The sequence below is a fragment of the Hyaena hyaena genome, unplaced genomic scaffold (genome assembly GCF_003009895.1).
Source record: "Hyaena hyaena isolate Hyena2069 unplaced genomic scaffold, ASM300989v1 scaffold_129, whole genome shotgun sequence".
Lineage (NCBI taxonomy): Eukaryota > Metazoa > Chordata > Mammalia > Carnivora > Hyaenidae > Hyaena > Hyaena hyaena.
In genome coordinates, this window is record NW_024080763.1 from 3,434,335 (window position 1) to 3,448,334 (window position 14,000).

Genomic DNA, 14,000 nt, shown 5'->3' on the forward strand with positions numbered 1-14,000 from the left:
TTGCCATGTACTTAAAAAAAACCTATATTGCTTTAATTTGCCTAACAATGGAATCCTTTAAACTACAACTGATCTTTTCAATATATGGGAAGGAATTTACTAAACCTCACAAGACAGAAATTTGTACAAATTGTAAGAGTTTAGAGAACACCACCTATATATATTTTTTCCTCCCTCCCTCCCTCTCTCTCTCCCCCTTTCTTCCTCCCTCCCTCCCTCCTATCTTTCCTCTTTCTTTCTTTCTTTCTTTCTTTCTTTCTTTCTTTCTTTCTTTCTTTCTTTCTTTCTTTCTTATTTAGAGAAAGAGAGCTAAGAAAGGGAGAGGGGCAGAAAGAGAGAGAGTGAGAGAGAGATTGAGAACCCCAAGCAGGCTCCAGGCTCAGCACAGAGCCCAGTGTGGGGCTTGATCTCACCACCGTGGGGTCATGACCTGAGCCAAAATTAAGAATCGGGACGCTCAACTGATTGAACCACCCAGACACCCCTGTGTCCTTCTCTTTTAAAATAGTTGAATATTTCCCCCAAGTAATTGCTACATGAGGTCATCGTTCAGATAAATATGTAATCTTGGAAGAACTTGTAAAAATAAACTGTAAATACAAACTTCCTTAAGGAGAGGAATGTCCTAGAAATGTTTTGGTGACTTTTACATCTAAAGTGTGCTTTTATTTTTTTTCATGCATAATCATCATACTGGTTGCCTACGCTTAGGGTATCTTAAAGCCACAGTTGATAGTTACAGGTATCTTCTGTAAATTATGGGTCTTCTCTAAATTATGTCCCCTCTCTTCTAAGCAAATGTCATGTGTACACAGTGGATGACAGCAAGAGGCCGATACCTAAATGATTCCAGGAAATGGACAAGAAAGACCTGGTTGGAAGTTAAAGCTCCGGCATGTTTAACAAATATATGGAGACAGTCACCTATGAGGAAATTCTTTATGGGCCATACCCATATCCAGACCAAAAGAATGGTGATCCAAACTTAGCGTGACCTGGACATGTCAGTGTGGAAACAAAGGAAGAGAAGGCAGATGCAGTCACAGATAAGACTTCAATGTAAATTACAACCTAAATAAAAATATTTAACCCTGATCTGTATTGGTTTCTAATTCATCATAATTTCTAAAAAGTTGGAGAATGATTTGCACTTTTGAGGTGTTGTTAACCCACCAGAAATTGTGTTATTCAATAGTTCATGAACACAATGTGTGCCTAGGTGCCAGCAACACAACTCTGCATATGAAGGAAAGGCTCTTGTCTCCTTGGAACTTACCTCCTCTACTAGGAGGAGAGAGAACATAAACAAGTTTTTTTTAAACCTAGACAAAACAAAAACAAAAATGTCTAGAGAGCAGTAAAGGCTATAAAACAAATGTACTGAAATTAATAAATAAGAAGCATAATACATTTTGACCAAATGCAGATCCTCCCAGAGATGTAAGGTTGCTAACATTTGAAAATCATTCAGTGTGATTCACCATATTAATAAAGTATAGAAAAAATTTATATCGCCTCAATAGATACAGAAAAAAACCACTTGTCAAAATTCAATATCTATTTAGCATAGAGGGAAATTCAAGCTAATAAAAGCAAAACACTAAATCTTTTTCCTCTACAACCAGGAATAAAAAAAAGTATGTCTGCTTTTACCACGGCTGGTAAAGATTTTATTGGAGGTGCTAGCCTGTGCAACAAGGTAAGAAAAAGAAATAAAAAGCATTTAGATTGGATAGGAAAAATTGAAACTGTGTTTTTAGATAACATGATCATATAAGGAATCTTATGAAATCTTGAAAAATAAACAAACTCATAGGGTTACTAAAGAGATACACAAATAAATGGGATGTTGGGATCCTGAGTTGGACTAGAAAGATAGATCAGTGGCAGAACTGGTGAAACCGAAATGAGTTAGATTTAACTGTAGATTAGTTAATAGCATTGACCCAGTGTTAATTTCCTGATTTTGATCTTACTGTGGTTTTATAGGATGTTAACATTAGGATATGCAAGGTATAGGGCATATGGGAATTCTCTGTACTATTTTTGCAGTTTTTTCCTGTCAGCCTAAAATTATTTCAAAATAAAAAGCTTTTTTAAATGCTGAGAAAAAGCTCATAGAACTAATAAGTAATTTTTAAAAGGTTGCAAGAAATAAAGGAAATTTTTAAAAAATCAATTGTATATATATTTACTAGCAATAATAAGTGGAAAATGAAATACAGTTGTCATTTAAAATGGCATTGAGAGCCCATAAACTTCATAAGGGTAAATTTAACATAACATGTACAAGGACTACACATTAAAAACCATCAAATACTGCTGAAAGAAATTAAAGATCTAAATAAATGGAGAGATATGCCATGCTCACCAACTGGACAACTCAGTATTATTAAGGTATCAATTCTTCCCTAAAGTGATCTATAGTTTCAATGCAATACATTAAAAAAATTCTTGCAGACTTTTTGTAAAATTGAAAATTTGATTTTAAAGTGAATATGGAAAAGCAAAGGACCTAGAAGAGCCAAAGCATTTCTGAAAAAGAGTTTATATAGAGCCAAATAGTCATGGCAGTGTGATATGGACATAAACAAGACAGATAGATCAATGGAATAAAGTCCCCAAATAGATCCTTGCCAAAATAGCCATTGGAATTTCGGCAAAGGTCCCAAGGTAATTCAAAACTGTGCTAAAACAACTGAATATCAAACTGCAAATTACAAAAATACCTCAACCCTCACCCACCACATCCAACGTTAACTAGAAGTGGATCATAGACCAAGGCAGAATCTTTGTACATTTATTTTTTTTAATTTAATGTTTATTTATTTTTGAGAGGGGATGTGGGGGGGGTGGGGACGTGGAGAGGATCCAAAGCAGGCTCTGCACTCTCAGCACAGAGCCAGATACGGGGCTCCAATTCATGAACCATGAGATCATGACCTGAGATGAAGTCAGATGCTTGACTGACTGAGCCACCCAGGTAGGTGACCCTTGTGCTATTTAAATGACTGTAGTTATTACCTCTTTTCACTGAGTGTCGAAACCTGAATCCACGTAAATTATGTGCCTGATGGGTGTGTGGATGCTTTTTAAAAAGCCTGTTTCTATTTGGCATTTCTCTGCCCCTGTCACATTTTTTTGTGGCACCTTGAAAGATAAAGATGCCATTTGAGGGATGTCTATGTGAAGGACCCATTTTAAATACCACCCATCATCTTGAGCCACAAGGAAAAAGAGCACAGGACAAAGTCCTGCCAGAAAGAGATGGTAGTGATGTTTGCATTGAGAGGAGCCGACAGCTTGTCCCACTGTCATTGTCTAATATCCCAGGCCTACTGGACCCTTGCCCTTACCTTAAGCCAAAAACGATTTTCAAATATCTCTTTGAAGGAAACTTTCATGGGATGATGGCAGATCTTACTTTCTTTCTCCTGTTGGCAAATCCCATTCTTGCCTTTGTTCCACTGTAGGAAGGGCATGTGTATGATCAACCCTCCCTTGCATATCCCTCGGCAGCTAAGCAGTGAGGTATCCCACGTGGAAAATGCCTTCAACCTGCTTCTCTTCGCCCATCTCCACTAAAGCTTCCAGACCCCTGAGTGAATGTGGAGCCTAGTCCAAAAGTTAACAGAAAACCGGAGAGATGGATAGACTTGTACATTCTTCCCCCACATTCTCATGCACTTTATCTCTGAACACTCAAGAGTTTTGCCCCAGGGGAAGTTCTCTGAGCCCCTGGCAGCGTGCTTAGAGTCTCTGCCCACCATTGTCAAGAGTGACCCCTTTCTTGCACTTGTTACAACATGCATTACATTGTACCTTGACCCCCTACATGCCTGTCTCACCCTGCTTCCTGAGATCTCCCACAAGGGAGGGACCCTGTCTGTTCATCTCTGTATTCTCAGCATCTAGCAAAGAGCTGAGGTCATGGCACCCTTGAATAAATACAGGCATGCACACATGGATACTAAAGAAAGCATGTCTGGAGAAAAGCTTTTCCTTAAAGAGTTCTCCCTACACAAAAGTAGACTAAAACATCCTACTCTAATCCCCATATCACAAGCTTCTATATTGGCAGATTTTGTTAGTAATGTCACTACTTGGGAAACATGCAAAACAAATGTTTAATGGTTTGTTCATCCCATAGGGTGCATCTGCAGAAAAGAGAAAGTGAACAGTCTGTCCGCACACCAATCAAATGCCAGTCTCATCCCATCCCTACATCTTAATCCTGAATGTGCCAGGTTCTTGCCTCTATCTGTGGCTCCACATTGCTCTGCCACCAGGCCACGTGACCTTGAGAGACTCCCTTTAAGCCCTGTCTCTTTAACTTTCCACAAGTGGAACAAGCCACAGAGTAAACCCTCCATCCGATGAGCTAGCTGGGGTGGACCTCCCAGAGATGCAATTCCCTAGCTCCCACATTCCCTTTTTGGTAGTTTACCTCTCAGATGGGGCATGTCACAGCCCAGAGAGGGGACAGAACTGATCCAGAGGTCAGTGGGGCATGGGGCACAACGAGACAAGAATAGAATCCGGACCCTGCCTAATCCTCCCCGTCAGGGGAGGGCAAGTAACACCACAACTCTTCTATCTTAATTTGAGATGGCTCCGGGGTAAAGGGTCTTTTCTGCTATTTTATTTATGTTCAGATGTCCCAAGGACCGACAGGCAGGAAGGAACATTCCAGATATGGGAAGTTTGCCCACCTCCTGTCTCCTGCCTTGTCTGGTTGTAGTGGGCCCAGCAGAATCACGGCTGGTTTGCCTGGCGCCATCTTCATGCCAGACTACCACAGGAAGTTGTTATTTAGAGATAAGGGAAACCACAGTTAACACCTCCCTCTGTAATCTGATGGAGTCTCGGAACTGCGAAGTCATCTCTGTCTTAGCCTATGGAAAATTGAGCGGATCTCAAGCTCTACTCTTCAGGGAAGCCATTAAGCCAAGTGAGCTCAGCCATTATCCCAGCTACAAGCTCAGGAAGCTACAAGCTTCTGGCTTCATAGGAAGAACGCAGGGTTCATGAGCATGGACCCAGTGGTGCCTCTGCTGTGACAAAGGGACAGCACACTCACTCCACAGCAGAGCCCCAAGGAAGAGAGGGTCATTTAAAGCTGGAAAGGAAAGAGTTGATTTAAAATAAGAATACTTGAAGGCAAATCTAGAGAGACAGAAAGGAGACTCATAGACTGGTAGTTGCCAGGGGACTAACTGTAAATGGGCACAAGGGATCTTTTTAGGGTGTTAGAAATGTTCCAAAACTAAATTGTAGAGACAGTTGCACAACTTAGTAAAGTTACTACAAATTATTGAAGTATGTGCCTTAAGTAGGTGAATTTCATAGTAAGTAAAGTTTACCTCAATGAAGGTGTTTGTTAAAAAAATTAAACTGTTGAAGTGCCTGCCTGGCTCAGTCAATAGAGTGTGTGACTCTCGATCTCCAGGTTGTGAGTTGGAGCCCCATGTTGGGTGTGGAGCCTACTTAAAAAAAATTGAACAGCTGAGTAAGCACCTCCTCAAAAGAAAGTGATGGCGTGTCTCATCCTCCCGTGGGAAAAGTGTCAAACTTTCAGTGTGGCCTGATTGGTTAAAACACACTTCTGGGACTTTAACTTCCCCTGATAGTAATCTGCTTTTTTTTTTTTTTTTTTAATTTTTAACATTTATTTATTACCTTTGAGAGATAGAGATGGAGGGGCATAAAGAGAGATGACACAGAATCCGAAGCAGGCTCCAGGTTCTGAGCTGTCAGCACAGAGCCAGATGCAGGGCTCAGACCCATGAACTGCAAGATGATGAGCTGAGCGGAAGTCGGACGCTTAACCGACAGAGCCACACAGACGCCCCGGCAACTCTGGTGACACGTTTCCAAAGGTCCAAACATTTCCCAAAGGTCTAAAGGTGAAACAGTCTTCCCCTTAGTCTTTGGCTCCCCTATTCCGGGTAGACCTTCCAAAAGCCTCACAAGGGTCATGGCTGAGCCCATTCTGAAGAAGCTGTAACATTTCTGCTTGAGCCACCATCTCCCCGGTCCTTATATAAGCCAGAAGGAGACCAGAGACATGGAGAGCTGGATTTCCGGAGCAGGCGGGTGTGTAGCCGTGCGAGCCCTGGCCACGGGCCCTCTGGGCTGAGTCCACCAGCGACAGTGTGGGGGTGTAGAGCATCATCAGGTTCCTCACAGGTGCCAACCAGCTTCCTTTTGCACTTAACTGTGCACGTGAATCACCTGGGGAACTTGCTGAACTGCAGATTGGGATTCAGAAAATCTGGAGCAGGGCCTGAAATTCTGCATTTCTCACACGCTCCCGGGTGAGGCCTTGGCTGCCAGTCCACGGACCACACTTTGAGTAGCACCTCATGTTGAGTGGTCCCGCCGTGAGTCACACCTTTGTTTCTGCGAACTTGTTGGGGGTGCCGATTTTTGAGTCTCATCCCAGATCTACCAAGTAAGACTCTGGATTTTAACAAAATATCTGGGAGATTTAGTTGCACATTGACTTTGGAGAAGAACTTCCCAGGACTCCGATTTACCTAGAGCCAATGGATGTGTATAGGAAACCATGATTTTAAAGCACTCAGCTTATATAAAGTCTGCATCCTATGCATTGTTAAAAAGGAGCATCATGGGGCGCCTGGGTGGCTCCATCGGTTGAGCATCTGACTTTGGCTCAGGTCATGAGCTCGCAGTTTGTGAATTCGAGCCCCGTGTCAGGCTCTGCTGACAGCGGAGAGCCTGGAGCCTGCTTTGGATTCTGTCTCCCTCTCTCTCTGCCTCTCCCCCCTTACGCTGTGTCTCTCTCTCTCTCAAAAATGAATAAATGTTTAAAAAGTTTTAGTAAAAGGAGTACCATTCCCTTAAATGAGGGGGATATCTCCTTAGAAAACCTTAGGGCTGGAGAAGGGAGATGGATATGGGTCTCTGGAGAGCCATCTTGCAATGCGCGGACAGACCCACCAGAGGGAGCCAAAGCCCATACGGTAACTGCTGGGAAGGACGTGCGGAAGAGGAGGAACGTCTTCCAGGTTTCTGTGTGTGTTGACTTAAGAGCGCGCCCAGCGCTGCACAGGCAGGGGCTTCTTGGTAGCCGTGTAAAATTAGGCTGGAAAATATACTTAAAGAAAAAAATGGGGGAAATAATTGAGCATTACAGCTAGACACTGAGAGTAGGAAGAACGTTACAAGAAAAACCCCCAAGGTTTTAGAGAATATAGGAGAATGTCATTATAAATATATATGTAACATGATCTATGAGAGTGTCGTTCCTCCCTGGCCTAGGAAATGGTTTCTTAAACCAGGCATTGGAAGCACTAACCAACCAGGGAAAGACCGGTAAGTTGGAGCATGGCTAGCATAGCCTTTGAGATGGAGATGGCCATGATGATGGCCTTTGAGATGCCTTTGAGAAAGGAGAGGGCCAGGGTGCCTGGGTGGCTTGGTGGGTTAAGTGTCTGATTCTTGATTTTGGCTCAGGTCAAGATCTCACGGTTTGTGGGTCCAGGCTGTGCACCAGGTTCGGAGCCTGCTTGGGGCTCCCATTCTCTCCCATTCTTTCTCTCTCTCTAAATAAATACTTAAAAAAAAAAAAAAAGGAGAAGGCCAAGTCAACAGTAGGAACGGGTGTTTGCCACATATTGAACCCAAGAATACAAATCGAAGTCCCACAAACCAACAAGAAAACAAAATCTTATTAGAAAAATGGCCAAAAGACTTGAACAGACATTTCACAAAGGCTAAGCTCAATGGCCAATGGGAAACGTGTTCGACATCGTTTGTACCTGGAAAAATGCAAATTAAAGCTGCCATGAGATACCGCAGCACACCCACTGGTGTTGACAGGGGGGAATTGCTGGCGGGACTGTGCGCTGGTGGAAACTTTGGAATGGAGCTGAGAATACTCTAGGAAATGGAAGCTACACATATCCCAGGACCCAGCACTTGCACCCCTAGATTTGCACCCAACAGAAAAGCATGCACATAACCCAAGGAGGCATGTATGAGAATGCTCCCCGAATCAGAAGCAGAAGACAGATTAACAAATCATAACAAAATCATGCTAAGCAACAGTGATAATGAACTAAAATCAAGCATTTTAGTAAAAGAGTCTGAAAAACCTAATGCTGAGGGGGGAAAAAGGCAGACACAAAGGAATACATACTATGTGACTCCTTTACTACAAAGTTCAAAAATGGGTGCAATTATGTATAATAATGGGAAACCTCCCATTAAAAAACTATAAGAAAACATTTAAATGTATCTTTATAAACCTGATAAATATAAGTAGGTTTGATGGTTAATTTTCTGTGTCAACTTGGCTGGGCCCAGTTGTATTTTAGTCTGATCCATTATTCTGGGTGTTTCTGTAAGGATGTTTTCTGGATGAGATTAATATTTTAATAGGTGGACTTTGGGTAAAGCAAACTGCCCTTTATAACATGAGTGGGCCTCATCTAATCAGCTGAAGGCCTGAATAGAAAGACTGACATACCCCAGGCCGGCCCACTCTGCAAGTTTTGGACTTTCCAGCCTCCAGAATCATGTAAGCCAATTCCTTAAAATCTCTCTCTCTCTCACTCTCTCTCTCAATCTCTCTCTCTGTACAACCCTAACTAATACAGTAGGTAAAAATATTTGAAATGTATATAAAAGGTAAGGGGCTGCAGGGCAAAGACATAAAATAAACATGAAAGTAAAAGATAGCAGATTAAAATGATGGCAATGGAAAAGGAAACATGGAAAACAAGCCAGCATATGAGGTTGATGACTGTGAATAAAAAGAAGCACAAAACCAGGTAACAGAAATGAAACCTAATGTAAAACTGATCATGGAGAAATATCTTTAAGAAAAAAAAAAAAAAAAAGCTTGGGAATAACAATGAGAGAGAGAGGGGAAGAGAGAGAAGGAAGTGGGCCAAAGGCCGGTTAGTGGAACTGAGGGCAGGAAGAATCAGTTTCGCTACAGTGTCAAGACCTGCTGCCATGGGGACACCCTCCCGGGCAGTGGCAGAGCCCTGAATTCTGGAGAAGCTGGATCCTGGATCCGTACATTTTGGGATGGGGCTGTAACTCCTCCATCTAAACATTTAGAGGTGACCGGGCTGCTGGTACATGGCCAGACCTAACGTAACCCCTATCAGCCCACAGCCCAGAGTAATCACTGCTGATATCTCTGCAAATTTCCTGCTAGTCTTTTCCCCTCTTGCATATTTGTGTGTTTACAGTATCCAGATCTTCTTCTATATACATTTTGCATTCTGCTTTTTTTAAAAGATCACATTACATCAGGGGCGCCTGGGTGGCTCAGTCAGTTGAGCATCCGACTTTGACTCAGGTAATCATCTCATGGTTCGTGGGTTCGAGCCCCGCATCGGGCTCTGTGCTGACAGCTCAGAGCCCGGAGCCTGCTTCAGATTCTGTACCTCCCTCTCTCTCTGCCCCTCCCCTGCTCACGCTGTCTATCTCTCTTTCAGGAATAAATAAAATCATTTTAAAAAAAAGATCACTTACATCAAAAATACATTATTGGAAATCTTGTCAAAGACTTGCTTTTTGATGGCTACATAATATTCCATCATATATCATTCATTGGTTGCTTTGCAAATATTTGTTGAGTGTGTATAATGTGTCCAGTGTTGTGTGGCTTGTGCAAAGCACTGTTCATTAGCAGCTAGTGTGGAGCAAATGGGTGAGTCACTGAATGCAATGTAGGAGGTATTTTCTTTGCTGCTACAAGGCGCTCATTGCTGATTCCTGGGTTTGGAGCTGTTCCAGGTAATTGAACTTGCCTGTGGAAGAGGGGAAACATCATGGTATCTTAGATCACTCCCATGGGGATGAGCACCGGCCCATGTTCTGAACATCCCTGCTCTGAATTTCCTGGTGGAGGCAAAGGAGAGTTTAGGACTGACGCTTGTCAGAGACAAACAACACTTCCGTGAGCTGCTATTTCCTTTTCAAATTTTTCAGTGGGTAACACACTCACATGGTTCTAAATTCAAGACAGAATAATGTGTGCAACAAAAACACTTCTACCACTTCCTCATCTGCCGGATACCCACCCCAGGTAGCCATTTTTATTAATTTTTTCTGTGTATGAATCTAGATTTTCTTTTTGCAAATACAAATATACATGCCTATTTGTTCCTGGCCAACCTAAAAGGGGGTCTACAACTTATATACTTTTGCACCTTCCTTTTGCATTCAATCATATTTCTTGGAGAGATTTCCATATAAATACAGATCTTCCTTCCTTGATCCTTTATTACTCTTGCGTACTATTCCAGCATATGGTTGGCCACAACTCTAACCGATCCTTATTAATGGACATTTGAGTTTGTTATTAGGCTTGTCCCAAACAGGCTGTGTTGACCAACCTTGTGCATATTTTTTTAGACAAATAACTGCTGGGTCAAAGGGCAAATGCATTTGGAACGTTGGATATATGTTGCCAAATCACCTTTGGGAGGGGTTGTGCAAATGTGCATTCTCACCAGGATGGTCCCTTACTGAGTCAGCAAGCTGAGCGTCCGCTCTGCACATGGCCCTGGGCTAAACAAGAGCAACACATGGATAAGATGCCGCTGGGACTTCCTTTTGGGCAGAGAGAGAGAGTGACTTACTGGACCACCTAGTCGGTTTGTGATAACGTGCTCCAGCATGGGACAAGGACTATGAGAATGTGGACAAAGGTGTGATTTGTTCTGCAAGGACGTCTTCAGGGGAGGCACAGGTGAGCCGGGCCCTGAAAGACCAGCAAGTTGCCAAGGGGAGGGGAGCTGTGTGAGACGTGGTGCTGGGGGGTGGGGGGGGGGCATGAACAGCAGCTGAGAAGCTGATTCCAAGAGCCGCGGATCGAGTACTTTGATGGAGCTGGAGGAATTAAGTTTGGAGAGGCAAGCAAAGAGAGACTGAGTGCTCACCCTGAAGGAGCCAAGCAGTCTTTGTGGGCTTGTAAGTGGCAACGACGTGGTTAGATGGTCCCCCAGGCACGTGCTCTGCCCACTCTATTCCCCGGGACTCCAACCTTCCAAGCACACGGTCGTGTGTGTCCATTTCACCCCAGGGCGTCATCTGATAACCTAAACTAGGACCTCACAAAAGCCCCCAAGCAGGCCAGTTATGATGCAAGAAGAGTTTGTGACTATGTCACTGTTCTAGAAGGAAAGTCCAGGCAGTGACACCTCCTATCCTAGCCTATTGCCAGATTATGATCAGGGAATGGGAGAAAGGCTGCCAGAAGGTTGGGAAACAGAGGCCCCAAGAAAGGAAGGCTGCAGAGGGCAGGTGGAGAAGGAATGGAGGGCCAGTCAGAATGTATAACACAAGCGATGCCTTTCTGGAGAAGGACCCCCTGTGCTCTCAGTGGGGTCTGTGTTCTACTTCACCGCTGGGGTGAGCGGAGCCTGGGCTTCGGGTCCTCTCCTTCCCACCCCTCCCAGAGGGAGCCCACTCCGGTCACAGCGGCCCTCGCCTGACCAATGCAGGGTCGCCCTTTGTGAGGCTTCCCGCCCCCCAAACGAAAAGTAGGAACACCCTTCCTGGGGTTCTCCTACGCCTGCCTCTTTGCCTTTCAGGGTATGGACCAAATTCTACAAATCAGATCCACGCATTGCCTTTGGGAAATACTCCCCCTTGGAAAAAGAGATCCTAGTAAGTGTCCTGAAGCTTCCTCACAGGGAGGCCCCGCTGAAGCCAGGCAGTCAGGCTGGGAGGCGTAGAGTCAGAGGTTCAAGGCCCACCAGCCACGGAGATACAAGGTTCCCAGTGGCCAGGAGCTGGCCAAGTCCGCTCGTGGCTTCCCACACACGCATAGCAAATAGTCTCTTGTCTCAGAGTCCTGACCAGGGATCTCACTGTGAGGGCTGAGGCTCATAGGTGAGGAGTCAGGACTGGAACCCTGGCCTGTCTGCCCCACAGCTCCCACCACACGGGGGCCCAGACACGCAGCCGCAGGTGGGGAGAGGGGCCACCAGGCAATTCTTTCCGGGGGCGCCCCCTGCCCCTGTCCCGCTGAGATTTTTAATGGTCCGATTGGCGTTGTCAGCGTCTGGGAGGTGTTCACACCACAGCGGCAAGAAGGTTTCTGACTCACAAGCAAGAGGAAGAACGGAAAGCCCTCAAAGAGCTGCAGTCGCTGTCTTCGGACTATAAACGGGCTCTGGGATTCCGAACAGAGCACTCCCCTCCCTGTGTCACCTGCAGGCCCCTGGAGAAAATATGGACGGCCAAGGTGGTCGTGCCTGCGGAGGAGTTGAGGATGCCGCAGCGCGAGCAGCTCACTGTCATCAAGCACATAGAACGGATGCAGCTCGCTCGAGCCCTTCGGAGCAAGCACCTCCTGCCCCACGTCGAGAGGTTCAAGTGCTCTTCATTTCTGTCCGGGGGCGGCCTGGGCCCAATGGCAAAAGACAAGACCAGGGAAGATGAAGGCAATGAGGATGAAAATTTCTATGACAACGCCAAGCAAAGGGAGAGAGGCGAGGCAGAGGTCAAAGCCATGAGGAGACAAGAAATAAAAATGAACGTCGTGTTCAAGTCAGAAGAACCGAAAACACGTATCACACACCATCCGAATGATCGGAAGCCATTCTTCCCCACCAAGAAAGTGGAGCGGTCCATCACTGGCCTAACCAACCGAAATATTTTCCACTTAGCTGAGTTCCCTGGTGACCTAATGCTAATGAGTCAGGATTTTATTTCCCGGGGAGCCCTTCCCACGGGTGTGACGAAGGCCAGCCTCGTGGGGAAAGGCCACTTCCGGAAAGGGCAGGAGTACAAAGCTCCTTAGTATTAAAGGCTGACTGGTTTCCACGGTAACCAAGTGTCCTGGTCCTTTTCGCTTAGGCAGCTCTGCCCCCGGGTCCTGGGGTCTCCAGGGCTTCTCGGGGTGATACCTAATAGCAGAGGCTTCTCACTTTCAGGCATCTCTTCACTCTTAGCTCTCGGCTGGCACCCCCACCCCACAGCCCAGGTCTTTCTAGCATGCGGGTCCCTCCATTATGCCTTACTGCCAGGGGCCTGGGTCAGTTACCCCCTCCTGTGAAACAAATCACCCTCAAATTTAGTGGTTTAAAACAACAATCGTTCATTTAACTTGAGATTTTGTGGGCCAGCAATTTAGGCTGGAGCTCAGATGGGTTCCTCATGTGTCCGCAGTCAACCAACCGCAGGTCAGTTTGGTGACTCTCCCGAGGCTTGACAGCTATCGGCTGGGTCAGCGGAAGGGACTGGGCCACGCGTTTCTTCCTGCAGCAGGCTAGCCCAGGCCGTGCACAGGGCTACTGCAGGGTCCAAGAGAGGAAGTGGATGTTTGCAGGCCCTCTTGAAGTCAAGACTCAGAACTGGCACACCATCACTTTGTCACATTCTGTTGGCCAGAGCAAGATACGGGGGTGAGCAAGGGGACTTCATCTCTGGACAGGAAGAGCCGCAGAGTCATACTGCAAAGGGCATGAACACAGGGAAGCAGGTATGGCTGGGACCGCTCTACCACAGAGTCCCTGGAGCTGTGGCCAGCGTACAGCCCAGGTGGGGAAAAGAATGCGACTCAAAGAGAAGGTTGCCCAGACAGAAAGTCTAGAAGCCGGTTCCATGCTTCCCACTTCTTGCTTAGGTACGCGGCTCCTACCTAGGAAGGCAGAGCCCGCCTTTTCCTGGCCTTACCTCTGCCGCCCTGCTTTTCAATCTAACCAGGTGACCTATGACCTCCATCTTCCTTATCAAGCCTAATGCAGGCACGGATGCCGTGTGCACAGCTCCTCTGGGCGTGTCTGCAGGTGGGTCCAGGGTCTCTGAGGTCAGCTCTTGCTGCTCCCATTAAGGCCCTGCCTGTGCCCAGAGGCAGCAGATCCCAGAGTCAGCAATTGGGGCAGCGAATATGGCATCTGATAAGCAGGACACACTCATTTCTTATTTATATCTGAAGCACAGAGAGACCTCGCAGTTTGCTATGCTCTGTCCTCAGCAATCTGCACTCAGTTGGAAAGGTGCTGAAC

At 45.6% G+C, this 14,000-nt stretch overlaps 1 protein-coding gene across 1 annotated transcript; it reads left to right on the forward strand.

Annotated features, from left to right (window-relative positions):
• The first annotated feature begins 10,083 nt into the window (after positions 1-10,083).
• On the forward strand, positions 10,084-12,822 carry LOC120235549 (uncharacterized protein C10orf120 homolog). Its single transcript, XM_039237946.1, has 3 exons — positions 10,084-11,397; positions 11,580-11,655; positions 12,050-12,822. Exons 1-3 carry the CDS (start codon positions 11,213-11,215, stop codon positions 12,791-12,793), a joined length of 1,005 nt encoding a protein of 334 aa, XP_039093877.1. The 5' UTR covers positions 10,084-11,212; the 3' UTR covers positions 12,794-12,822.
• Positions 12,823-14,000: the final 1,178 nt, after the last annotated feature.

Excerpts from the sequence above, each read along its gene's own strand:
- LOC120235549 (XM_039237946.1), top strand. The coding sequence starts at position 11,213 with ATGATCAGGGAATGGGAGAAAGGCTGCCAGAAGGTTGGGAAACAGAGG. Across the intron at positions 11,398-11,579 it reads TGTTCTACTTCACCGCTGGG|GGTATGGACCAAATTCTACA; the intron begins GTGAGCGGAGCC and ends TTTGCCTTTCAG. Across the intron at positions 11,656-12,049 it reads CCTTGGAAAAAGAGATCCTA|CGTCTGGGAGGTGTTCACAC; the intron begins GTAAGTGTCCTG and ends TGGCGTTGTCAG.